Genomic DNA, 23,906 nt, shown 5'->3' with positions numbered 1-23,906 from the left:
CCCTCTGAGGCCCTAGTTTCCTGTAAATCAAAGGATTCAGTCCCCTCCCTGGAGAGCAGGTGGGGGAGGGCTACAGGGTTTGCTGGTGGGGCACTGCATCTTCTAGAATGGTAGCTTACTACGTTTTAGTTTTGGTCTCATATTAAAACTCAATGCTAATGATAGAGTAGAATAAGTAGCTTGCCCAAAGTACTGTCCAGCTTGCTTTGGGGATTTCCTAGGGCCCCTTGCTGTCTGGATTCTATGTGACTGGTGGGGTGGGAGGAGGTTGGTATCTGAGGGCTCCAGTTAGATGAGGTCCCTCCAGATGCTGGCAGGAGGGTAGGCAGTCACTTCACCCAAAGGAAGGTGGAAGGGACAGACAGGGAAGTGCCAAGAGGGGCTATCAGGTTGAGTTCCCCAAATGTCCCATATGTGTCCTAAAAGGATACCCACCCTGTGATCCTTGCCTGTGTGCCCTCTGCTGTGCCAGGCTGTTCTGAAGGGGTAGGAGGGGGCAGCATTTCTCAGTTTTCTGAAAAACCTCAGGGGTTCTGGGACAGATAAGGGTAGAAACTGGCAAATCACCAGTCTATGGGAGATTCAGAGTGCATTTAAGAGAATTAAAAGTTCTGACAAGTCCTGCAGAAAAAAAGAGAAACCTTTTGGTGTTTCCTTTTTTTTTTTTAAAGATTTTATTTATTTATTCATGAGACAGAGATAGAGACGGGGGTGGGGGGTGGGGGTAGACACAGGCAGAGGGAGAAGCAGGATCCATGCTGAGAGCCTGACATGGGATTCCATCCTGGGTCTCCAGGATCATGCCCTGGGCTGGAGGTGGCGCTAAACCTCTGAGCCACCTGGGCTGCCCTCCTTTTGGTGTTTACTAAACTGATTTGACCATGAAAATTTTTTTTTTTTTTTGGAAAGCCTTCCTAATAATATGTCCCTCTGACCAGGAAAACACTCAGTGGGAAGGGCTGTTGTGGAGAGATGCTGCTCCACAAGAGACCACAAACATGGGTGATGGGTGAGCCTGGAAGTACCAGGTAGGGAAAGACAGATGGGTGGATAGTTTCCTGAAGGAGGTGGGTTTGGTGGGATGGGTACTATTTAGACAGTCAGTGGAAGAAAAGGGTACTGCAGAGGGAGGATTGGTCAGAAGGCATCCAGGCCCAGACAGCACCGGGTTCTAGTGGCAACAGCTCTGCTTCACTGGACTAGATGATTGAGGAAGGGACCTGGAGGACCGCTGTGCTGCCCAGGACCCAACGGTAGCCAGGCCTGGGTCTCTGTGATGCTGGGAGGGCCTCCTCCCACCCCTCCCCTGCCATCATCTTGCTCTGCAAGGTCTCCTAGCCTTTCACCTTAGAGAGTGGGTTTGTGATCTCTGGGCCAGAAGTGAAACTGCTCTGTGCCTCAGTTTCTTCATTTGGACTGTGGGGGATAATGTGACCTCCCTTGTAGGGCCATTGTGACACTCGAATACTGGTTGGCTGCTCTTTGTGTGATTGACGTGGCTGTAGGCAGTGTCTCCAGGAGGAACCCAGGGAAGAGGACCATTGTCAGGGACATGAGGAGGTACAAACGCCAGCAGAGAGCATGGTTAGGGTTCAGGTGGGTCTCAATTAGACCAGAGGAGTGATCTTCTGTAGGAAGGAAGAAAGTGAGGGCGAGGGTAGCCTGGATCTGCTGCTTGGAGGAGTGGCCAGCAGGGTGAGGATATTTTGACAGAATGAGATTTCCCAGGCCTAGTCTGGGGGTGGGAGTCAGAAGACCCAGTAAGGGGTATGTGTGCGGGAGATGGGGTGCTAAAGGCAGCAGGAAGGTGACAGAAACCAGCCCTGGGGAGCCATTGAAGGTCTTTGAGCAGGGTAGTGGTTTGATCAGAATGGTGCTTTAGTGCGACACATGGCGTGGGTGTGCAGTGATGGTGGGGTGGCAGTGCAGGATCCCCTTAAAATACACACATTGGGCTTCCTCACAGAATGGCTATGCCCCTTTATGGCTCAAAGCATGGGGAGGGGTCAGGTTGCCTCCATGACCCTTCTTCCCAGATTCTCAGAGCTCTGAGTCATTTTCCCCAAAAGGTTAAGAGTCTTACCCTGTCGCCTTCCTGGAAGGGGTGTTGCAAGTGCAGGAGGGGTGGGCCCCTACTCCCTGCCTCTCCTTTTCTGCTCCCCTGTGACTGGTGGGGACTGTCAGTGAGGCTACGCCGCTTTGCCCCCTGCCACATCTCATTTCCTCCGAGGTGTGAGGGCTCTTTGTTCAGCAGCTCAGGTGGAGGAGACGGGGTGTGGCCGCCCCAGCGGTGACCTAGAAGCTGCTGTAATGGTGCGCTGGGGCGGACAGGCTCACGACTGACGAAGGCACTCGGCACTCAGGGAGGCCCTGGCAGAGGATGCTCCGTGAACTTTCTGGCCCAGCCCAGTGCCAGCCTCTTCTCCTCCTTTGCCTTGGCTCGCTTTCTTTCTTTCTTTCTTTCTTTCTTTCTTTCTTTCTTTCTTTCTTTCTTTCTTTCTTTCTTTCTTTCTTTCTTTCTTTCTTTCTTTCTTTCTTTCTTTCTTTCTTTCTTTCTTTCTTTCTTTCTTTCTTTCTTTCTTTCTTTCTTTCTTTCTCTTTTTCTTTCCTTTTCTCTCCTTCTCTTCTTTCCTCCCTCCCTCCCTCCCTCCCTCCTTTCTTTCTTTCTTTCTTTCTTTCTTTCTTTCTTTCTTTCTTTCTTTCTTTCTTTCTTTCTTTCTTTCTTCTTTCTTTCTTTCTTTCTTTCCTCTCTCTCTCTCTCTCTCTCCCTCCCTTCCTTTCTCTCTCTCTCTTTCTTTTCTTCTTTCTAGATTTTACTTATTCATTCATGAGAGACACAGACAGAGAGGCAGAGACAGGCAGAAGGAGAAGCAGGCTCCATGCAGGGAGCCCGATCCGGAACTTGATCCCAGAACCCTGGGATCATGACTTGAGCCAAAGGCAGATGTTCAACCACTGAGCCACCCAGGTGTCCCTGCCCCAGCTCTTTCTTCCCCAAACAGGTGGGCATCAGGGCTTTTCCTGCTCTCTCTACATCAGAGGCTGAGAGGACGGAAGATGAAGAAAAGCATTTAGGTGCAGCCTGGCTTGGGGGGTGTGGAGTACCCCTGCCCCCTCAGTTAGTCCAGATGCCTTTACCCTTTTAGTTGCTTCTTAGGGGAAGAATGTTAAGGAAGGTGATTTAAGACCAAGAGAAGCAGCACTGGGAAATGATCTGTAATTTATTAGAAAACAGAAGAAAGAACCTAGCCAGTCTCTGCCAACTTTGTGCCTGGCCCTGGCAGACCCATAGTTCCTGTTCCTCTCCACAGCCCCCTCCCTCCCCACATGAGCTATTACCCCATTTCACAGACAGAGACACTTGGCATTGCCAGCAAATGGCATGACTGGGTCTCAAAGCCAGGTTTTAAAACGTCTGGTCTAGTACTCTTTCTCTCCTTCATAGCCCCCGGAGAGCCTGTCCCTAAACCTTCAACCATGCCTCCCTACACAACCAGGCCTTCTCTCCATGCCAGCCCATCCCAGCCCCCCAAACTCCAGACTCCTCCAGATGAAGGAAGGGCTGATGGGTCTTTCTTTCAGATTGGCCTAAAACGAGACCTCAAGTCATCTAGATTTGAAGATGACTCAAGCAGGGGGCAACTCAATACCCTCAATGTGCAGACATCCTCAAGAAAGACTTTTAAGTGGGGCTTTTAAGTGTTAAACACACAGATCTCTTTTACTCTCTTTTTCTTATTTTGGAAAATTAAAAAAATCATACGTAATTAATGCAAATCTTTTGAGTTAATCTGAAAAGGTGACTCAAGGAAAGAACCAGATTGACTCATTTCTTGGTTTTACCAAAGAGTAGAGCCTGAGCATTGAGATCTTTGCTAAGTGAATTCTGGAGCGCATTATGTCGATGGCAGGTTGTGGAAGCTCTCTGAACCTCAGTCTTCTCCTCTGCAGAATGGGGGTATTGATGTGAGCATCAATGGATATATTCCTCCGCCCTGGGCTCGTACCTCACCTGTGCTTGGCAAAAGTAGTCATAATGATGATGACAAAATTTATAAGAACTTAGATGTTTCTTGATCTCAAAAGTTGGTGAGTTATTAAGTCTGTCTTTGAACTCAACTAAAGGACTTGAAGAATATGTTTATTGTCCAAGCTTAGCGTCTTAACTCTGTAGGTGTTTTATGGATGAAATCATGGGCTTAGGGCCCACACAGGTGTTTTGAAAGCCCACACCACTGGCTTTCCAGATCTTGTTCCAGCTCTTGCTGGGGCAGGGGTCCAGGGTGGGGGTTCTGGCTTCAGGGCTGAACTTTATGGAGAGCCCTTTTGGGTGATCCCGTGTTAAGACTCATTAGGAAAGCACAGGTAAACCACTCTGAAGGTACCGGGTGGGGAATGTCTTGGGCCAGTGAGAAGGGAGGTGACTGTCAAGAGGAAAGCATGAGTTAGTTGGTCTTAGAATTTCCTTTCGTGCAGGCAAAAGCAATTAGACCTCTGTTCCTGTGCCTGGTTATGGAAACAAAACCAAGGGCCAAGGGCTATGGCCTGGCATTGCGTAGTACCTGGTGAGCCTGAAGCCAGGCAGTCCTGCAGTGGGGAGGCAAAGGGCGCCCCAACAGTGCCTCGGCTGGGAGGCAGGTGGCCTTCCAGTGGCAGCCCCAGGTTTTGGCAGTGCAGATGGGCTGAGCCGCCAGGCTCGGGGATACCTCCTGCCAGCCCCAAGTGCCTGGCACAATGTGTTCAGTGTCAGTCTGCAGGGAGGGTAAGGCAGGAGAAGTGCCAAGCTGAGGGCAGTCCTCAGGCCTGCTGCCTCGGGAGGCTGAGTGGGAGCCTGAGAACCCAGCGAACATTGGGCAGAAAGAGATGAGCTCAGCATTGTCAAGCCCTGCTCGGCCCCTCACTCCATCAAGGGCGGCCTCCATCACATCTGTGAACCTTTCTCCAGCTGTTTCGTCATCTGTAAAATGGGCAGCAGGGTGTTGTATTAAATGATTCAGTGAACTGGCAAGTCCCCAGCATGGGGTCTGGCACGCAAAGGGCTCCATAAGACAAGTTTGCTATGGAAGGTATCTGGTGACTGGGTTTTTGAGGATGTTTTCCTTTTTTTCATTTCGTGGTCATGCATGCCACCTTCGCCCTGTGATAAACAATGGTGAGTGGGGGCCGCAGGAGAGGGAGCTTTGCCGGAAAAGAGTTTACAGTGGAGGGGGTACGGAGTCATGCTAGGCATATCAGGTCCCCACAAGCACTGCGTGGACCCCCATAAGCCGTGGGCAGCCCTGCTGTGTCGCCAGGGCTGCAGTGCCTCTGTGGGGGTGTGTCCTCAGCGAGGCAGAGTGGGGACCCCGTGGCTCCTGCAAGAGAGGATGGGCTTGCAGGAGACCTCCCTCCTCCCGGGGCTCCGAGTCCAAGCACAGATGGGCTTTGTGCAGTCACGAGGGGCCTGCGGGGGGGAGCTGTGCCCAGGCTGAGTCTGTCTCCCAGCCTCGGTTCTTGTCAGTGGTTTTGAAAGAGTCAGTGGAAAGTGCTGACTGGGCTGTCCTCCCTCACCCCAGAACTGAGGCGGCTGCGGCTCCTGGCAGGGAGAGGGGAGAAGCCTCCCAGGCTCCGAGGGCCCCATCCGCAGAATGGGTGGATCTCTGTGTGGGGTGGCCCATGCCGGTCTGGTCAGGGGCTGCTGGGAGTCGGTGCAGCCCTGGGCCCCCCTCTCACCTGTACCAAGTTCTTTTCTCAGTTTCTCCTCCTTCCTATCCACAGGCTTGTGGTGAAGGGGAAAGGGGGTGGCCGGTTGACACAGAACTTGTCAAGGTTGCTGATGTCATGACTGGTCACCCAAGTCATCCTGATCTTGCCCTGGCCCTCACCCCTGCATCCTGTCATTCAGCAAGTCCTCAAGAGGTCACCACAGCACTCTCATCCTCTATTCCCCTCCTGCCTGTCACTTCCTCTGCTCCAGTGTCACCTTATCAGCAGACTTTGCTGACCTCCCCCCACACAGAGCAGTTGCCTTTCCCCTCACCCTGCTTTGCTTTTGTTTGGTGACAGTTGTCACACTCTTGACCTACTAGATTCTCTGGGGGGTTGGTGGTTCTGGCTGTTGCTGTGTCCCAAGTACCTGCCACAGAGTAGCACTAAACATTTTTGTTCATGTAGTTGTTCTTACTGTTTCTACTGAGGTAAGATATACATAACATTAAATTTACCCTCTTAACCATTTTTAAGTATACAATGCAGTGGTATTAAGGATGTTCACATTGTTGTGCTCCATCCTCACCATCCATCTCCAGAACTTTTCTTCTTTTTTCAAAACTGAAACTATTCCCATTTAGCAATGACTCCCCCTCTCCTATCTCTCCCAGCCCCTGGCACCCATCACTCTACTTTCTGTGTCTATGAATTTGATCACTCTAGGTCCCTCATATATGTGAAATCATATAGTATTTGTCCTTTTGTGATCAGCTAATTTCACTTAACATGATGCCCTCAAGGTGCATCCATGTTGTAGCAGGTATCAGAATGTTCTTCTTCTTCTTCTTTTTTAAATTTATTTATTCGTGAGAGACACACAGAGAGAGAAAGGCAGAGACACAGGGAGAGGGAGAAGCAGGCTCCATGCAGGGAGCCCGACGTGGGACTCGATCCCGGGACTCCAGGATCACGCCCTGGACTGAAGGCAGGTGCTAAACTGCTGAGCCACCCAGGGATCCCCGAATGTTCTTCTTTTTAAGGCTGAATAATATTCCATCGTATGTGTCTACAGCATTTTGTTTATCATCTGTTGATGGATGCTTGAGTGGCTTCCACCTTTTGGCTATTTTGGATAACGCTTTGAGGGATATGGGTGTCCAAATATGTCTTTAAGACCCTGGTTTCAATTTTTTCATATATATACCCAGGAGTGGAATTGTTGGATCATATGGTAACTTTATAGTTAAATTTCATATTCATTCATTCATTCATTCATTTAAATAAGCGAGGGGGGAGGGGCAGAGGGAGAGGGAAAATCTTTTTTTTTTTTTTTTTTTTAAGATTTTGTTTATTTATTTTAGAGAGAGAGCGTGTGAGAAGGGGAAGGGGTAAAGGGGAGGGAGAAAATCCCAAGTAGGCTCTGTGCATTGAGTGCATAGTCTGCTTAATGGACTGAGCCACCCAGGTACCCCTATATTTAATTTTTAAAGGAACTGCTACACTGTTTTCCATGGCAGGTATACCATTTTACATTTCTACTAACAGCATACAAGGGTTCCAATTTCTCTACATCCTTACCCACACTTGTTATTTATTTTTGATAGCAGCCATCCTAATGGGTGTAAGGACAAACAATTTTGAACGAGTGAATGAAAATCTGTCTCCTGCTTCCTCTCGCCCCCATTTTCACCCCTCTCCTCTTAGGCCTCATTTTCTCTCCTACCTTGTTCGTGCTTATCTCCAGGGTCTTCCCCACTGGCCTGGAACATGCCCCCATGCTTTAGGATACAGCTAAGACATCCTCCCCCTGCCCCCACCCCCAGGTCCTATGCCCCTCTGCCTCAGACTTCTCACTGCTTTTCACCTTGCACTCTGCTGGGTCTACAGTGCCTGTTTTGTTTGTTGAGGGCTGCATCCTGCCCCTTTCTCTGGAGGGTTGGGGTGCTGCCTGAGGAGTGTCATGCCCTCTGAGGGGCAAGTGCTATCCTGCTCCTTCTCCTGGGTGTCCCCATGGGGGCAAGCTTATGGGCATGGCTGACTCACCTGAGGAAGCTCAGGGGGTGCCCTGCACACCTGCAGTTGTGGCTCAGGTGGTGGCTGTTTCACTGCAGAGGAAAGTCAGGTGAATATGGCCACGTTGGGGCAGGGGCTCCCTGGCCTGGAGCTTGGAGGATGATGAGACCTGGAGGAGGGATAAGTGGTATTGAGAGTTGATCTTGTAAGCAGTGCCTCTGAGCTTCTGCACTGCCCCTGCTGGAGCTCGTTTCTCAGGCTTCTCCTGGAAATCTTCTCTGACTCCTCTCCCTGTCTCCATTAGGTGTTTGTCCCAACTTCTTCCACATTCACCATCATAGCTCTTATCACATCCCTGTCATACCTTCTCTCTCTCTCTCTCTCTCTCTCTTTTTTTTTTTTACCTTCTCTCTTTGATCCATTGCTGTGTTCTCCCCAGGGGGAGAACTGCAATGCCAGTCAGGGCTGCATCTCGGGGGAAACAAAACATTTAAATCTTTGAAGACATCTGATGGGGAGCCTAGGACCCATGAGAGAGCAGAGCAGACATGAAGGCAATTACTATTTTATAGGTGAGGAAATAGATCTTCCCCAGGATCACTGAGAGCTACACCCTGTCCTGTGCACTGGGTCCTCTCTAGGGGAGCAGTCCTCATGGGCAGAGGTTGGACTTGTCTGGCTTGAGGTGCACTATGGGGCGGGGGTGGAGGCTGGCATTGCAGGGAAGCAGGGGAGAGGAAGCAGAGGAAGATTTTAAGCCCAAGCTGGGGGAGGGAGTGGATCTTGAGTACTTCTTGGCCTTGCTGCTCTTTTTGCCTCCTCCTCCTGCACAGCAGACCCTGGATGTTCCAGGCTGACCTGGAATCTACATTGGGAGCCTGCTCTAGAGTGGTGGTCCTCAGCTTTGGCATATGTGAGCATCATATAGGGCTTTTAAAATGCCCATTCCCACCCCAAAGAGTCTGATTTAAGTGACCCAGTATGAGAGTGGGTATTGGTCATTTGTAAAAATCTCCTGGGAGCCTAATGCACTGGTTGGGAAAGAGTTCCTGTCTCCTGGGCTTGTAGGCTGTAGGGCCTGGGCCAGCCTCTCTTTTACTCCAGCACAGCCCTGCATTTCAGAAAAAAGGGAGCTGGGATCCTGAGTAGAATGGGGAAGTCTGCCTGGAGCGTTTCTACCTTAGGGCTCTCTAGGGAGACAGAATTGTTGGCTGGATTGGTGACCTATGCTGTATAACAAGTGATCCCCAAATATAGTAGCTTAAAGAGGCTACTTATTGTCCTTTTGGTTTCTGTGGGTCAGGCATTTGGGAGCAGTTTAGGGGGGTGTTCCTGGTTCGAGGCCTCTCAGGAGATTGAGTCAAGATGTCAGCTGGGGCTGTACTTATCTGAAGGCTTGACTGGGGCTGGAGGATCTGCTTCCTGGTGGTTCACTCACAGCTTGGCAAGGTGGTTTGGCTGTTGGTAGGACTCAGTGTCTTGCCTCACGGGCCTCTTGATAGGATCTCTGGAGTGTCCTCACAAGGTGGTGACTGGCTTCTCCTCAGGTAGGCAGTCCAAGAGAGCAAGGTAGAAGCCACAGTATATTTTCTGACTCAGTTTCAGAAGTCATGCTCTGTCACCTCTGTGATATCCTATTACCCAGGTCAGTGTGGGAGGGGACCACATTAGGGCACAAGTACTAGGAAGCAAAATCATTGAGGGCCGTCTTGGTGGTGACCACATGGATTGTCCTTTTGTTTCACTTTCAGCCTTATAGCCTTTGCCTGGGAGGTCCAAGCACCCCCAGTAAGTGGGGTGGCCCTTTTCTCCTAATGCTCTGTTCCTCCTGTCACCAGACTGTGGGGTGGAGTGGCTTTCTGAGGCCTGGAGGTCTTGCTCTGGAGTCATCTTTTAGGAAGGTCTGAGACTTTTCTACTGGCTCAGCTTCCCCTTTCCCCCACCACATTTGGTCTCCTGGCCAAATCCCCAATCAATGATCCTGACTAGCATGCACTTGGGCCTGGAGGAAAACAAATATAAGAACTATTGTTGCTACATGCCTGGCTCTGGGCTAAGTAGTTTGCATTGTCACACTCAACCCTGTGAGGCAGGCACTCTATCCCCATTCTACTGATGAAGATACTTAGGCTTGGGTCACTCATCTAATTAGTGGTAAAGATTCAAACCATTGGTATTAAAAAACAAGTGATCTGATCCCAGGGAGGGCCTGTATGAAAACCGTAGTGCTATAGCATGTCTTCAAAGGAGGAGACTATTTGTCAAGCTAGGTCATCAAGTGAATCATAAGGAAGTATATTTTTGTGATTGTGTGTGTGTGAGAGACAGAGAGAGTAGAAGAGGGAGGGATGTAAGTATCTCTTCTTGGGGTTCCCCAAGGGCCACAGTGACTTGGATGCCTCAAAATCGGGCTAGTAACTTTGTCTTGAGGCTAATTTTCTCTCAAGTTCACCCCGAGGAGATCTTCCTCTCAGAGGAGTGAGTCACTATGAGAACCATCTCCCTTTAGCTCTCTTCTGCCCACAGCCTGGTCTTCTGTCACCAAGGGCAGTCTCAACACCAGTATGGTCACTAGGACAGTGATCAGTTCTGTGGTCTCCTGCACTGGTGTGGTTGATGACTTCCTGGAGGAGGATTCGGAGTTTGGGCATGAGGTCCTGCTCAGAGGGAGGAAATCCAGGCCACAGGATCTTATCCTAAGGGCTGCTGAAGGGAGCCATGGTGAGACCTAAAGGACTTTGCTGGGGGACACTGGAGGCTGGCTAATAGGGTCTGGGGTCAGGTCTGGCCTCACTCAGGGCAGGAGTGATTGTTGCTATTTTATTATTCCCATTTTTCAGATGGGAAAACTGAGGCTCAAGGGCTAATGGATTCCCCCAAGACCATACTGGTTGGGGCAGAGGCTGCTCTCTGGGAAATTTCATCTTCTCCAGCAGCATCTAGGAGTGGCAGTCATCATCTCAGACCCCTGACCTCTCTTTAGGCTGAGGGAGCATGGGGTTTGCTTGCATCTGGAAGTTTTGGGATCTGAGGGGAAGAACGTGGGCCCTACTTGCAGAGAGATGGCTGCCTACCTGGCCAGAGAGGATGTCTGCATGCAGTCATGCACAAACATGGGAACCCAGGGCGTGGGGTATGAGGAAAGAGGGTTGGAGATGGAAGCAGAGTTTGGAGCTGGTGGGCTGGCCCGGATTTGGAGAGGTTCATAGCTGATTGTTTAGAAGCAGTCATGACCAGCCCCTTATCTGGTTGTAAACCACTCACTTACTTTTGCTTGGGGTAGGCTATCAAGGGTGGAGTGTGGAGCAAAGCTAAAGGAGTGTGGCTGTGGGGGCGAGAATATAGTCCTGAGCTCTGCCTTGGCCCATCTCTGCCTCTGTTTCTCTCTGGCTACACAGTCATTGAGGCTGCCAGTTGAGCTTTTTGCGCATCAGAAGGATTCTAGCCTTTCTCTGGCTTCTTTCCAGGCTTGCTTCCCTTCCTCCACCCCCAGCTAGGGTTCTAACATGGGCTGGGTCATCTCCGTGGTCTGTCTCTGTAGGTGGCTATAAGCTGGGGTCCTGGGATAATCCTCCTGGGTCTGTCCTGCCTTGCACAGCATCCAGGGAAGTAGAGGCCAGGCCCCAGTGCTTACCTCTTCAGGAATGCCTCCCCCTCCTGCCTACCATTGCCTGTGTACCATTGCTGTGCCATTGGCTCTGTCCCCCTATATGCCAGGTCTAGGGCACTCTCTCTCCATGCATGTAGGCTTCCTGCTCTGAAAAGGCTTACAAAGACTTTCAAAGTTGTGCTTTCAGGGACTTTACACATCTGGTTGTGAGGAAGAGATATGGGTAACAAAGACATTGTGTTGAGAGAGAAGTCTAAGTGCCAGGAAGGAAGATGGGGCCCCCAGAGCACTTTCCCCACATTAGCCTGTGAAAGCCAGGGAACACTGCTGGTGGGTGGGCTCTGTGGAATGAGGCTCCCACGCCTTGTCCCTTTTATGGGCTTGGGGTCAGCTGATGACCATTGTCTCTGATGCCCGACCCTCCAGAATTGGGTAGGATGTAGGCTGACTCAGTTGGGGGTCAGTGAAACACAGGCTGTGGTGTACTCTGATTGAGTCAGCGTCAAGGTTTTCGTCTGATACTAGGGTTGGAGCCAAGGCTGAGGCCTGGGTCTGAGCTCAGATGCTGACTGGGGTTCTTCTATAAGTGAGATGGAGCCCTGGGCTCCAGGAGAAGCCCCCGAGCCTCCCGTCTCTGTCCTGGTCTCTTCAGGGGTCTTCCCCCTCTCTGCTCTCTCAGAGGTGGCCCTGGCAGGGCCACACCTTCTGGCTACACTATCTCATTTAATCCTCCCGGCTGTCCTACCATATAGCGGTACCAATGCCCATTTTACAGATGGGAAAGCTGGAAGACTAAAGGAGGCAGTTAAGCATCAGATGGGGGCTTAAACCAATGTGTCCAGGAGGTGGGATACAGATGCTGTGTCCTTGGGGTGAGTTCAAGGGTATTGGCCAGGTAGGACCCGGAGAAGGGAAGACACTAGTCTAGGGTTACCTGGTAAGAGAAAGACTGAACTGGGGCCTGAACCCAGGTGTCTGGGCTCCCAGGCTGCCTCTGCCCTGACCCCATGCTTACCCCCTCTCACTGCCCACCCTCATGCCCCTGTGGTTGGCCAGGCCTGGCCTGACAGCCCTGCCTCTTTCACTTCCTGGCTGCCTGGTCTGGGTGAGGAGGCCTGGGGAGGGTCTGGCTGGGAGGGGTTTGGGCCCAGCCCCTCCCTGGGGTTGAGGGGTAGGAGGGGCCTCGAGTGCAGACACAGAGCCCCTTTGTCTGGGTCGCTGTGCAAAGCAGCTGGTCTGGGATTTCTGGGCGTTTTGTACATTTGAAGAATAATTGCATTGTCTGGGGGGCCCAGGAGAATCCAAATCCCTCCCAGACCTGCCAGGCAGTCCAAAGAGATTCCCCTGGACCAGCTCCCTGCCTCCCTCCAGCTTCCTTCCCCTCCCTCTCTTCTGTTAGAAGCCTGAAGCAGAGAGGGGTCCCTCCAGGGAAACTGAGGTAGGGCTGCTGCCCTTGAGCACTAGGAGTATCTGTTCAGAGGAGAGACTTGTAAGTCCCCAAGATTGGTTAGGGAAGGGTCCAGGTGGCGCCCAGAGGCCTGCATGAGCAAACATGGGGTTTATAGGAAGGGAGAAGACAACTTAAGGGTGAGGTGAGGTGGGCCAGGTGGGCTAACTGCCTTGGCCATACTGTTCTCCTCTGGGAAACGGGTCATTCATCATGAGGTGACCTTGAGAAACGACAGTGAGGCAGACACATTTGGGAGTAGCCTATGTTCAGAGGGGAGCCAAGGATGGGTAAGGTTTTTTGTTTTGTTTGTTTCTTGTGAGGGGAGACCCTGGAGGGGCATGAGGCACCTGGGAGGCTAGCCCTTTGTGGCAGTGGTTTTGTTGTAGTGGCCATGATCAGGGAGGGAAGTGACCTGCCGATTGCTAGGTGAGCTGAAGTGGACTCCAATCCTGAGGAGGGAGGGCGCCCCGCACTGAGCTAGGTGACTGGCCCTCCATTAGGTTCACTCCCACGGCTTGGGGAGGGGTCACCAGTGTAGCCTGGGACCATACCCTGCTCAGTGACGGGGGGCTGCAGTCTCATTACTGAATCATAGCACAGAATTTCCTGAGGTGAGATGTCCATGCTTTGGGAACAGAGAAGTGTGATAGGTGTGGGAGGGTGAGTGTATGGGAGAGTGAGCACAGTGCCCAACTAGTACAAGGAACTCACATTTCCAAGGTGTCTGTTGCTTCAAGAAACATCAGAAGAACAGGCCTTGTTGGTGGGTTCAACAACATGCAGCTGTGCAGGCAGGTAGCTGCCCTGCCCCAGCGCTCTGCACAAGGGGGTGCATGTTAAGAGAAGTCAGAGCCAGCTTCTCTGACATGTGTGAGGGAGGGATGTTTCCTATAGGCTTTCAGGTGGGCAGCACTGGGGATCTTCAGACTTCAGTGAAGTTGGAGTATCTATGTTTGGTGTCATCTGAGTGAGAAATGAAGCCAGAAGGGCAACTGGGTTCAGAGGGTAAAGGGCTGACATCCTGAGGCCTTCCCCATGCTGGTACATGGTTTAGTGCTCAGTGAATTGCTGGGTTGTGTTCCTGGTCAGTGAGGGGCCTGGGTGTGACTTGGGGCAGGCCTAGCAATTCTCTAGGGGTATAGTTCAGATGGAGGCAGGCAAGTGTGTGGGGAAATTGAGGGTAGAGGTGACAGTGATTCTGGCTGTGGGGTTGACATGGTTTGACCTGATGGAAGAGGGTTGGTCTTCCCCTAAGGATGCATTCAACTTTGAGCCTTGGGACTGGTTGGTGGTCCAGTGTTTTTGTTTTTGTTTTTAAGATTTTATTTATTTATTTATTCATGAGAGAGAGAGAGAGAGAGAGAGAGAGGCAGAGACACAGGCAGAGGGAGAAGCAGGCTCCCCACAGGGAGCCCGACGTGGGACTCGATCCCAGGACTCCAGGATCACACCCTGGGCTGAAGGCGGCGCTAAACCACCGAGCGACCGGGGCTGCCATGGTCCAGCGGTTTTAACTATGATGGGGAAGCACAAGGAGATAGACAGTGCCCCCAGCTCAGTTCTGGGCATTTCCAAGAGGGGCTCAGGAGGAGGCCAGGACTAAAGCGTGTCTCTGGTATTTGGCAATTAGGAGGCATTTCTTGGAGGGTAAAATTGAGGGTGATGCAATGAAACTGGTAAGCGTGTTGAGAGAAAGTGTGTGTGGGGGGATGGCAGTGGACACATGCTTGGCTGCTAATGCCCCTCCTGTGGCCTGGCCTCCTAGTATTCATCTTTATTTCTTGGGTGACTCTGTCACAGGGACAGCGCCTTTCTTCCCTCTTTTCCTCTCTTCGCCTGCTGCCTTCTTTCCAGATTGGCTTCTTGGGCAGGTTCAGTCAGGGCAGTGTTGGCTTTGGGCAGCAGGGGGAGGTGGTGGCTCGCAGGCCTGAGCAGAGGTCAGGAGGGAGGCAGTAGGGCATTCTGAATGAGGGTGGGATGGTCATGCCATGGCTGGCCTGATTTCTTGAAGCTACTAGGCTTGGCCTGCTTGAGGACATGGGAGCTTCAGGCTCCCACTCTCATTTTGCCATGGAAGCAGGAGCAAGAAGACAAGTGTCTATTGCCCTGCACCTCCCTCCTCTCCCACCCCTCCTCCTCCTCCCTGCCTGGCTGAGCCAGCACTTTTTTCTTCTCTCCTTTATCTGCTCGAAAAGTACAGGGTGTTCTGTTTCTCCTGTGCATACAGATCAAGGAGCGGATGTTATTTATTTATTTATTTATTTCCCAAAGGCAAGAGAAGGACGGGCAGGCATGGAGGAGCATTAAGTGAGTCTTCTTCCTCCATAAGCCACTTTTTCATAAAATTAAAACAAATGAACAAACAAAACAACAACAACAACAAAAAATCCTGATAGAAAAAGATGCCACAAACCAACAGAAAGCAAGTTGCTTCTCACCCCCTCCTCTCCCCTCTGGCTGGAGATAACAGAGCACTGGAAGGTCCAGTTCAGGGGTTAGCTGAGGGCTGGCACACAGTAGGTGTTCCTGCACATGATTTTTCTCTGTCCCTTTCAGTTTGGACACAAGGATGTGTTGGCACCATGGGTTGATGTGGGGGCCCCTGGGATGGACTCCTCATCCCTCTGCCCTCTGTGGGCTGTGCATAGGGCTTTTCAGGCTCCTTGGCAGTCCCATCTGGGACAAGGCCTTGGAGGGAACCAGGCTGTGGGATTCCTTGTGAAAATCAGAGGTGCAGGTGACCCACCTGGCCCTTGCTTCCCTACTTCTACCGTGTGCCCTGTGTTCAAGTTTAAGTCTCTGGTAACATTGGGAGCTCAGGGTTCTTCCTGTGTTCATCTGAAAGGCAAAGTACCCACCTGCCATATCCCACTGTGCATTTCTGAACCCCAACCCAAAGGCACTCTGCTTATAATTTACAGAACTTTACAGATGCCTTTCACACTTGAGGCTTTGGCAAATATTGCCAATCTTGTGACAAACGTCCACGTAGGGACTTATTTGACTATCACAACAAGGTAGTGAGGACAAGCCCGCCACTTTTGAGGTTAGCCAGGAAGCTCAAGTAGCCTGCTGGGAAGGTGCTGCGTCCCATCTATTCCTTCCCCTATTCAGCTTCCAGATGAACCCGACCCGACCCGGGGTTTTCAGAGGCAGTGGCCCACAGAGACTGGAGGTTCTATGAAGTGACTTCAGAAGGGGGTGGGGACCCCCTCCCCGCCGCTCTGGGCCCCACGGGAGTTTTTCAAGAAGTGTGGGGGGCACCAGGTGTGAGACCCCTGCGGCAGTCCCCTCTTTTGTGGTACAAGCGAGGCGGTTTTGGAGGGTGGTCCCCGGGCAGGGGGTGCGGATGGAGCCCGGAGAGCAGCACGCGGTGTCCCCGTCCTGGCCTGAGGTGCGGGTGCGGGTGCGGGGCGGGCTCCAGTCCTGGTCGCATCGCGGGGAGCGGGGAGCGGGGAGCGGGGAGCGGGGCAGCCGGGCAGGCGGCGTCAGCAGCAGCTCTGAGCGCGGTGCGTGTTTACCAACCTGACGCCGGCCCGCGTCGCCCCAACACCCCCCCCGCACCGCAGGCCGCTGGCCCCGGGCGGGCAGCCACACCCTCCCCTCTAAATTTAGTCCCCGGAAGGAGAACCTGGGCCCGGCGGGTGGGGGGGCAGGACGCGAGCCGCCGCCCGGGCTCCCAGAACCCCACAGCGGCGGGTGGGGGGGCAGGACGCGAGCCGCCGCCCGGGCTCCCAGAACCCCACAGCGCCCCACCGGAGGGGGCGGGGAGGGACCCAGGGAGGAGGGAGGGGACCGCAGGGGCGACTGCCGACGGCTCCCCTGGAAGGAGGGCGGGGAGCCCCGGCCCCCACGGAGCCCCGGCCTCGGAGGGCCCCGCCGCGGGCGCCACCTCCCGGCCGCCTGGGGAAGCGCTGGGCGCCGGCGGCGCCCTCGGTCTGCGGGGGTTTGCAGGTTGTTCGCGGGCGGGAGGCGGGGACGTGGCCGCCCGAGCCCCGGTGCGGAGCGGCGTCGGCAGGCGTCGGCAGGCGGGCCGGGCAGCTGCGCAGCCTCCTCGGCCTATTTAGAAAAAAACCCCTTTGCTAAACCTATGCGAAAGAGGTGTTGGAGGGTGCGGTGCAAGGTGGGACGGCAGCTCTAGGGGTCAGACCGGGAGGCGTGAGAAGGAAGTCCGCGGGGGAGCGTCTTTGCTTTCTACCCCCCGCCCCCCTTTTGGGCCAGAAATGGATATCCGAATAGTGATCGGGGTATACACATACATATAATAATGGCACAAATCCTAAACGTCCAAGTCAGTGGATGTTTAAATGTACACCGTGTGGCCACCAGTCAGATCGAGAAGCATATTCCTTCCACCCCAGAAACTTTCCTCTTGACATTCTTCTCTTTTAAAGATTCATTCATTCATTCATTCATTCATTCATGAGACACACAGAGAGAGGCAGAGACATAGGCAGAGGGAAAAGTAGGTGCCCTAAGGAGAGCCCAGTTAGGGGATCCATCCTAGGACCCTGGAATTAGGCTCTAAGCCAAAGACAGACGCTCAACCACTGAGCCACCCAGGCGTCCCACCTCCTGACTCTTTCCAGTCATTCTCTTTTCAGTGTTTCCCTTCCTCCCGATCTCTCTTCTGTCCTCACCTTTTCATGAGCTTCACCTAAGTGGAGTCATACAATATGTACTCTTTGGTCTCTGGCTTCTTTTGTTCAATGTAATGGTCAAGGAAGGGTATCCAAGATTTGATGTTTTTTTTTTTTTTTTGCTGAAGAATATTCCCTTGAATGAAAATGCTACACATAGCACAATTTATTCATCCATTTTTCTGTGGCGGGACCTTTTGGGCTGCTTCTGTTTTTTTTTTTTTTTTCTTTTATAAATAAAGCTGCTATGAACATTCTTTAGCATGTCAATTTGATGGACTCTGCCCTGCTTCTTTTGGGTTTATTCTTGGGGATGTGACTGCTATGTCATTGGAAGGGTTATGCTGAGCTTTATTAGGTATGCGAGACAGTTTTTTTTTTTTTTTAAGATTTATTTATTTATGATAGACATAGAGAGAGAGAGAGAGAGAGGCAGAGACACAGGAGGAGGGAGAAGCAGGCTCCATTCAGGGAGCCGACGTGGGACTCGATCCCGGGACCCCAGGATTGCGTCCTGGGCCAAAGGCAGGCACTAAACTGCTGAGCCACCCAGGGATCCCTGAGAGGCAATTTTTTATGCCCCCTGTCCACTCCACTGCCCAGCAGCCACCTTCCGTCCCCCCTCCTTCCTCTATTGTTAGGTCCTAAATGCTGTTAGAGTCTGGAGCTTCTGCCACTGAAACCTCAGCAAGACCATTGGAATCAAAGTTGCTTGGGGCAGAGGGGGAATAGGGACAGGATCAGAGCTGAGTGGCTCCTTGGGATGGCCCACAGACACCTTCAAACCCTCGTGGTCACTCTGGGAATAGAAGGGTAGCCTCTCCCAGCACTGGGGCAACTCAGGGACCCCCCTTGGCCTCCCAGCCATCAGCTCTCTAGCCTGGCGTCTCTGGACAAGCTGGCTAGTGTAACTGTCAATTTGATGTCTGGCCTCTGGTGCCATGGGTCCTCACAGTCCACCGTTTCCTGGGCTCCTTGCTGCTTTGCGGTGACTGAGGGGCTGGGTGGCTGGAGAAAACAACCAGAGACCTACCCGGAATAGCAGAGGCTTGTCCGATACCAGCCTCGTGGCACTCTCTGGGGGGGGGAGGGTGGGACTTTGTCCTGCCCACCAAATTGCCACTTCTTTCAGGCTGTGAAAGACAACAGAAAGGAGAGGAGAGAAGGAGGAGGAGAGAAGGAGGTAAAGGAGAGTGCCAGGGAAGAACCACGCAAGGGAGGGAAAGTAGAGGCTCCAGCGCTGTGTATGCAAGAGTCCTGAGGTCTGTGGGAGCATCCTGGGGTCCATGTGAGCATCCTAAGGTCTGTGTGAGGATCTGGGGTTGGTGTGACCTGGACCACAGCAGCTGTATTTGGGCAGGCTGGTTCAGGGTCAGTGGTGTCAACAGTTTCTCCTTTTTGGTCATTCCTAACTGGCTCTTGTCACAAGTGTGAGGAAGAGGCAGTGCCTAGCAGGCTTGGGATGAGATTGATGGATTTCAGGGGCTTAGAGTGGGCTTCCAGCAGTCCTGCTTGCTCGTGGGGGCTCACAGTGTATCTTCCCTACCTCTTTTCTTCCCTCTGTTCTCCTCCCTGCCATGTTCTTGGGATATGGCACCTCTGGTCCAGGTCTCAGGAAGAACAGGAGGGCTCGAGTTCTCCCCCCTTTGAGGACAGAGCTCATGAGTGTTCCTTAGGGCAGGTGGGCAGTGAAGGCAGAGCAGGTAAGCTGTGATACCCCTGCCCCCTGCAGGTTCCTAGGAGGCCAGTGCGGACGGTATGCAAAGTTGTGAATCCAGTGGCGACAGTGCGGATGACCCTCTCAGTTGTGGCCTACGGAGAAGGGGACAGCCTCGTGTGGTGGTGATTGGTGCTGGCTTGGCTGGCCTAGCTGCAGCCAAAGCACTTCTGGAGCAGGGCTTCACGGATGTCACTGTGCTTGAGGCTTCCAGCTGCATCGGAGGCCGTGTGCAGAGTGTGAAACTTGGTAAGTGTCTCCACTCTCTGACTTCTAAGCCAAGGTCATCTTTTATCCTCCAGTGCTTCGACCCTGCCTGAAATCTCATTATTTTGGTTTTTCCCCCACATTAAATGTTCCATCATACATGCTGGCTGGGCATTACCAGAAGCTTCCGTTGCCCTTTGAGCAGCCCTCTGAGGTGGGCGGGATGGGGCTCTGGCCTTTGTTTTTAGAACATGACCTAAGATCACAGTGTTTAGAAAGGAGAGGACCCAGACCAAAGTGTCTTATCAGTGGGTGGACCAGTTTGTACTTCACAAGAAGAGGAGTTCTGTAAGTTTTTATTAGTCATTAATTCTTGAGTGTGAATTAGTATATCGTGACTGAGAGCTAGTCCTAGGACAATTAGGAGCTCAGGGCAATAGAGGTGGTTGGGATTTGTGGGTGATGGGCAGATCTTAGGCTTGTCTGGGAAGAGGCTCTGTCTAGGTTGCAGATAATGAAGACTCTGGAGAAAGTAGCTAGGTAAGAGACTTACCCCAGGGGTGGATAGATTTCACCAGGGGTCCTAAAGGGTGGGGAACTTGCCTGAAATGTAGCTGGAGGTCAGCGTCTCCCAGCCAGGGGATCTGACCACTGAGAGTCTGAGTGGGTAGGGACCATGCATGATGGCCTAAAGCACATGCTATGTTGATCCTCCAGGAGATTTTGTATCAGTGTCTGTTCCCACATGGGGCAGCAAGGCCACGCAGACATTATGTGCCCACATTTGATGGATGTGGAAACTGACTTTGGGACATAGGTGGTCAGGCTTAGAATGAGCAGACGCTGAGGACACATATGGGGCCCTTTTCTCTTTCAGAAACTTTGATACATTGCGAGTCTTCTAGAGCATTTCCTGGAAGGCGTATATGAGGTTGCGTCTGTCTTCTGCTGGCACACACAGGAGTGTGTGTTGGCAGTGAGGATGAAAGTGCCGTCCAAGGCACTCATAAACCTGGGGACAGCCAGGAGGGAAGCCCTGGGATTCTTTGCTCGACATCTGATTGGCTGGCTGGGAGCCTTAGAGAAGGGGCAGCTCCAGTTGTGGTTCTTGAGTCTTGATAAGACATTCAGTGTGTGACATAGAAGCAGAAGATAAGAGGACGCATGGCCCAGTCTTGGTGGTCACTGATAGCTGAGACATACCGTGCATGGTACAGGCAGTGGTGTGGAAGTGCAGGGCTACAGGACACTGAGGGGGATGCACCATGTATTGGTGGCAGAAGCCTTCCTGAGTTGGGGGAGCTTGGTGATCGGGGGAGTTGGGTGAGCAGAAGAAGGAAGGGGCAGTATGTGTAGAGTGATATATGTGAAGAAGATCGAGGCAGACCCTGCCAGGATTGGGGAGAGCATAGAAGGACGAATTTGCATGTGTTGTGTGTAGTCATGCAGGGCTGAAAGCCCAGGCTGCAGCTGGACCTGCTGCGGTGTAAGATGGTAGCTGTCAATCTCAGGGGTGTTGAGCAGGTGTCGAGGGCCAGAGGCTCCGGGAATGCTGTGGGGTAGATGAAGAGATGGCGCTGGTGCCCTTCAATTCAGGGGTATCAAGGATCACAGCACAGAGGGGCAGATAGAAGAGGGCAGGAAATATCTTTAGATTGGGGCCTGCTCACCCTGCGTCCTCAAAGAGCCTCACAAATGGCGGTGGGATGCTGACCTTGCTGCTGACCTCAAGCTGCTCACCTCATTCCTGCTTGTGCCACGTGTGGAGCCAGGAAGGGTGCCCCAGGCTTGGATGTTCCTACCCAGTGACTGTGTAATTTGGAGCTCCCTGGCATGCCCTGGGGAGGACCCATGCTCCTCACCAAGTGCTGGTCCCCTTCTTCTCTTGGGAGCTCAAATCAGGCAAGATACCTTGGGGAACCCCAAGCCTGGAGATAGGGCACTGGATTTTTAGTTTTCTTGTGCCTTCAGTCTGCCCGCTTTTCCTGGACAAAGAGACATACACATTCCTGCCTCTTCCTCCATAGACACCGGGAAATTCTGTCTCACTGGCTATGGCATGAGGTTGATTGCCTTTTCTCTTGTGTGTGTTTGGCACATAGCATATACAGGGCTATTTTTAGTAACTGGTAGTTTAATTAGACACAACCCAGGAGAGGGAAGGTACACACAAAAAGGAATGTCCAGTTCCTGTGGTGAGGGGTGATACTGTTGTCTGTTATGGTGTATCAGATAGCTATTGCTGCATAACAAATCACCCCCAATTGTAGCAACTTAAAACAGCATCATGTTATTTGCTTAAATTCTGTGGGTCAAGAATTTGGGCTGGACTCATCTAGGTGGTTCTTTTGTTCTTCTTGCCTGGGATCTCCCATTCAGCTGCAGTCATCTGGTGGCTTGATTGGAATTGGTTTGTCTAAGACAGCCTTACCCATTTATCTGCTGGTTGGCACTGGCATTTGGCTGAGCCACACATCTCCAGCAGGATAAGCCTCTCCAGCATGGTCACATTCTAAGACAGGGAATGTGGAAGCCATGATATCTCTTGAGTCCTTGGCTCTGAAGTCACAGACATCACTGCATTCTATTAATCAAAGCAAGTCACAAGTCCAGCTCAGATTCAAGGGGATGGGGAAATAGACCCCACCTCTTGATGGGAGGACTAGCAAGGTCACGTTGCAAAGGGCCATGTGTACATGGATAGGAGGAATTATTGTGATCATCTTGGCAAATAGTTAACTGCACATGATATCTTGAATCAGTCCTCCAAAACAAAACAAAATGCAAAAAAAATGTTCCTCTCTTCTCCTTTCATTGTTTCAACTTCCTTGAGAGCTAGGCAAGGAAGGAGACAGTGTGCCACAGTCCCTGTAGCATCAGAAGGGGAAACTGAGGTCCAGGCACAGAGTTAGCTTGCCTCAAAGCATCTGCTACTTTGGCTGTGGATGGGGTGGTAGAACCAGCCCCAGCCCTAGTCCAGTCTCAGCTTGGGTCCAGGAGTTGCCCCCTACCCTAGTCAGACTTCCAGGGTTCTGTCATGTTCTTCTGCCTTAGGATGACAGAGATTAATCTTCTCTGGAAGTCTATTTTAGACTGCCTGGGGAATTCTTGGGGAGAAGTATTCCAGACTAGAATGTTAACTGTCTCTTCTCTGCCCCAGACTGAGTTGGGAGGGGGGCCACTTTCTGTCTGTGACGGGGCTTAGAGTCTGGGGCCCTTGGAGATGTTGAGGAATTGGAGTAAGGTCAGATGAGGACCTTGGGCCAGAGGCCCTCCTCCTGGGTCTCCTTACTGGGTATTTCAGGTAACTTCACTCCCCTTACTGGGACCACTGTATCCTCAGGTGCCCACAGAATATCTCCTGAGTCACCAATGAGGAAGGAGGGTCCAGTGTCTGGTGCTGTGTTAGACAAAGACAGGATGGACAAAGAGAGCCTTCTAACTAGTCCAGTGAAGTAACTGGGGCAATCACAAAGTTATTCAGGGTGGCAGTTATCTCAGCTGTGAAGCAGAACCCATATTGTGCTACATGTAGTTTCCACTGGGAACGTTTCACTGAAGACTTTGATTGGTTGCCAGACAAGGACCTGACTCCCTTCCTGCCCTATTGTGGGGGTGAAAGGATCCTCTTGGAGGAAGAAGGGTGAGGTAGTGTTCTGGCCCTCTCTGAAGGAGTCCCTGCCCCTCTAAGGGCCTATTGTTGTCACCATCAGGACACGCCACCTTTGAGTTGGGAGCCACCTGGATCCATGGCTCCCATGGGAATCCCATCTATCATCTAGCAGAAGCCAATGGCCTCCTGGAAGAGACAACTGATGGGGAGCGCAGCGTGGGCCGCATCAGCCTCTACTCCAAGAATGGCGTGGCCTGCTACCTCACCAACCGTGGCCGCAGGATCCCCAAGGACGTGGTTGAGGAATTCAGCGATTTATACAACGAGGTGAGGTGTTAGCAAGGCAGCTGGGCACATGAGTTGTGTGAGGCAGGGAGCACATTGGCAGAATGGGGGGAGTTGTGTGACCTGTGGCGGTCTGTGATTCTGGTCATGTTTTTGCACACTCTGTGGGTCCTGTATTTGGAAAATCAGGACAATTTGAGGACAGAATGGAGATTATGAGTGGAGAAGTAGTAGATAAGAGACCATTGATATAGATGATTAAATATTTCTTTAGAAAGGCCTTAAACATCATTTATTAGAGGGGGCCTGGGTGGTTCAGTTGGTTGAGCATCTGACTCTTGATTTCAGCTTAGATCATGATCTTGAGATCCTGGGATCGGCTGCATTGGGCTCTGCATTCAGTGGGGAGACTGCTTAAAGATTTCTCTCCTTTTCCCTCTGCCCCTCCCCTTGCTCTCTCAAATAAATAAATAAATCTTAAAAAAATATTTTGTTAGATTTATTACTAGGTGCTTCAGTGGTGATTATTGTTATTGCTTTTGGATACTCTTGTAAGTGGTGATTTTTTAAAAATTTTATTTTCTAATTTTTCCAGCATATAGAACTATAACTGATTATTATATATTAATTTTAGCTACCCTGATAAATATTTAGCAATATTTTAATGCTAATATTATATCAAC

General features: G+C 51.7%; 1 protein-coding gene across 6 annotated transcripts in view; it reads left to right on the top strand.

Moving 5' to 3' along the window:
* SMOX (spermine oxidase) overlaps positions 1 to 23,906 on the top strand; it is a 58,126-nt gene that overhangs the window by 14,726 nt on the left and 19,494 nt on the right. For 5 of the 6 annotated variants that reach the window (XM_072800183.1, XM_072800179.1, XM_072800182.1 and 2 more), the window contains exons 2-3: positions 19,134 to 19,367; positions 23,039 to 23,265. In XM_072800183.1, coding sequence (XP_072656284.1) covers positions 19,160 to 19,367; positions 23,039 to 23,265 — 435 coding nt within the window. In that variant the 5' untranslated portion in view covers positions 19,134 to 19,159. Of the gene's footprint in view, positions 1 to 12,727; positions 12,750 to 19,133; positions 19,368 to 23,038; positions 23,266 to 23,906 lie in introns of those variants that run through there. The other variant, XM_072800180.1, reaches the window with a different exon arrangement.

The sequence above is a fragment of the Canis lupus genome, chromosome 26 (genome assembly GCF_048164855.1).
Source record: "Canis lupus baileyi chromosome 26, mCanLup2.hap1, whole genome shotgun sequence".
In the NCBI taxonomy this organism is placed as follows: domain Eukaryota; kingdom Metazoa; phylum Chordata; class Mammalia; order Carnivora; family Canidae; genus Canis; species Canis lupus.
Note: the sequence above shows the minus strand (reverse complement) of the source record. Positions and strands in the feature narration are given on the sequence as shown.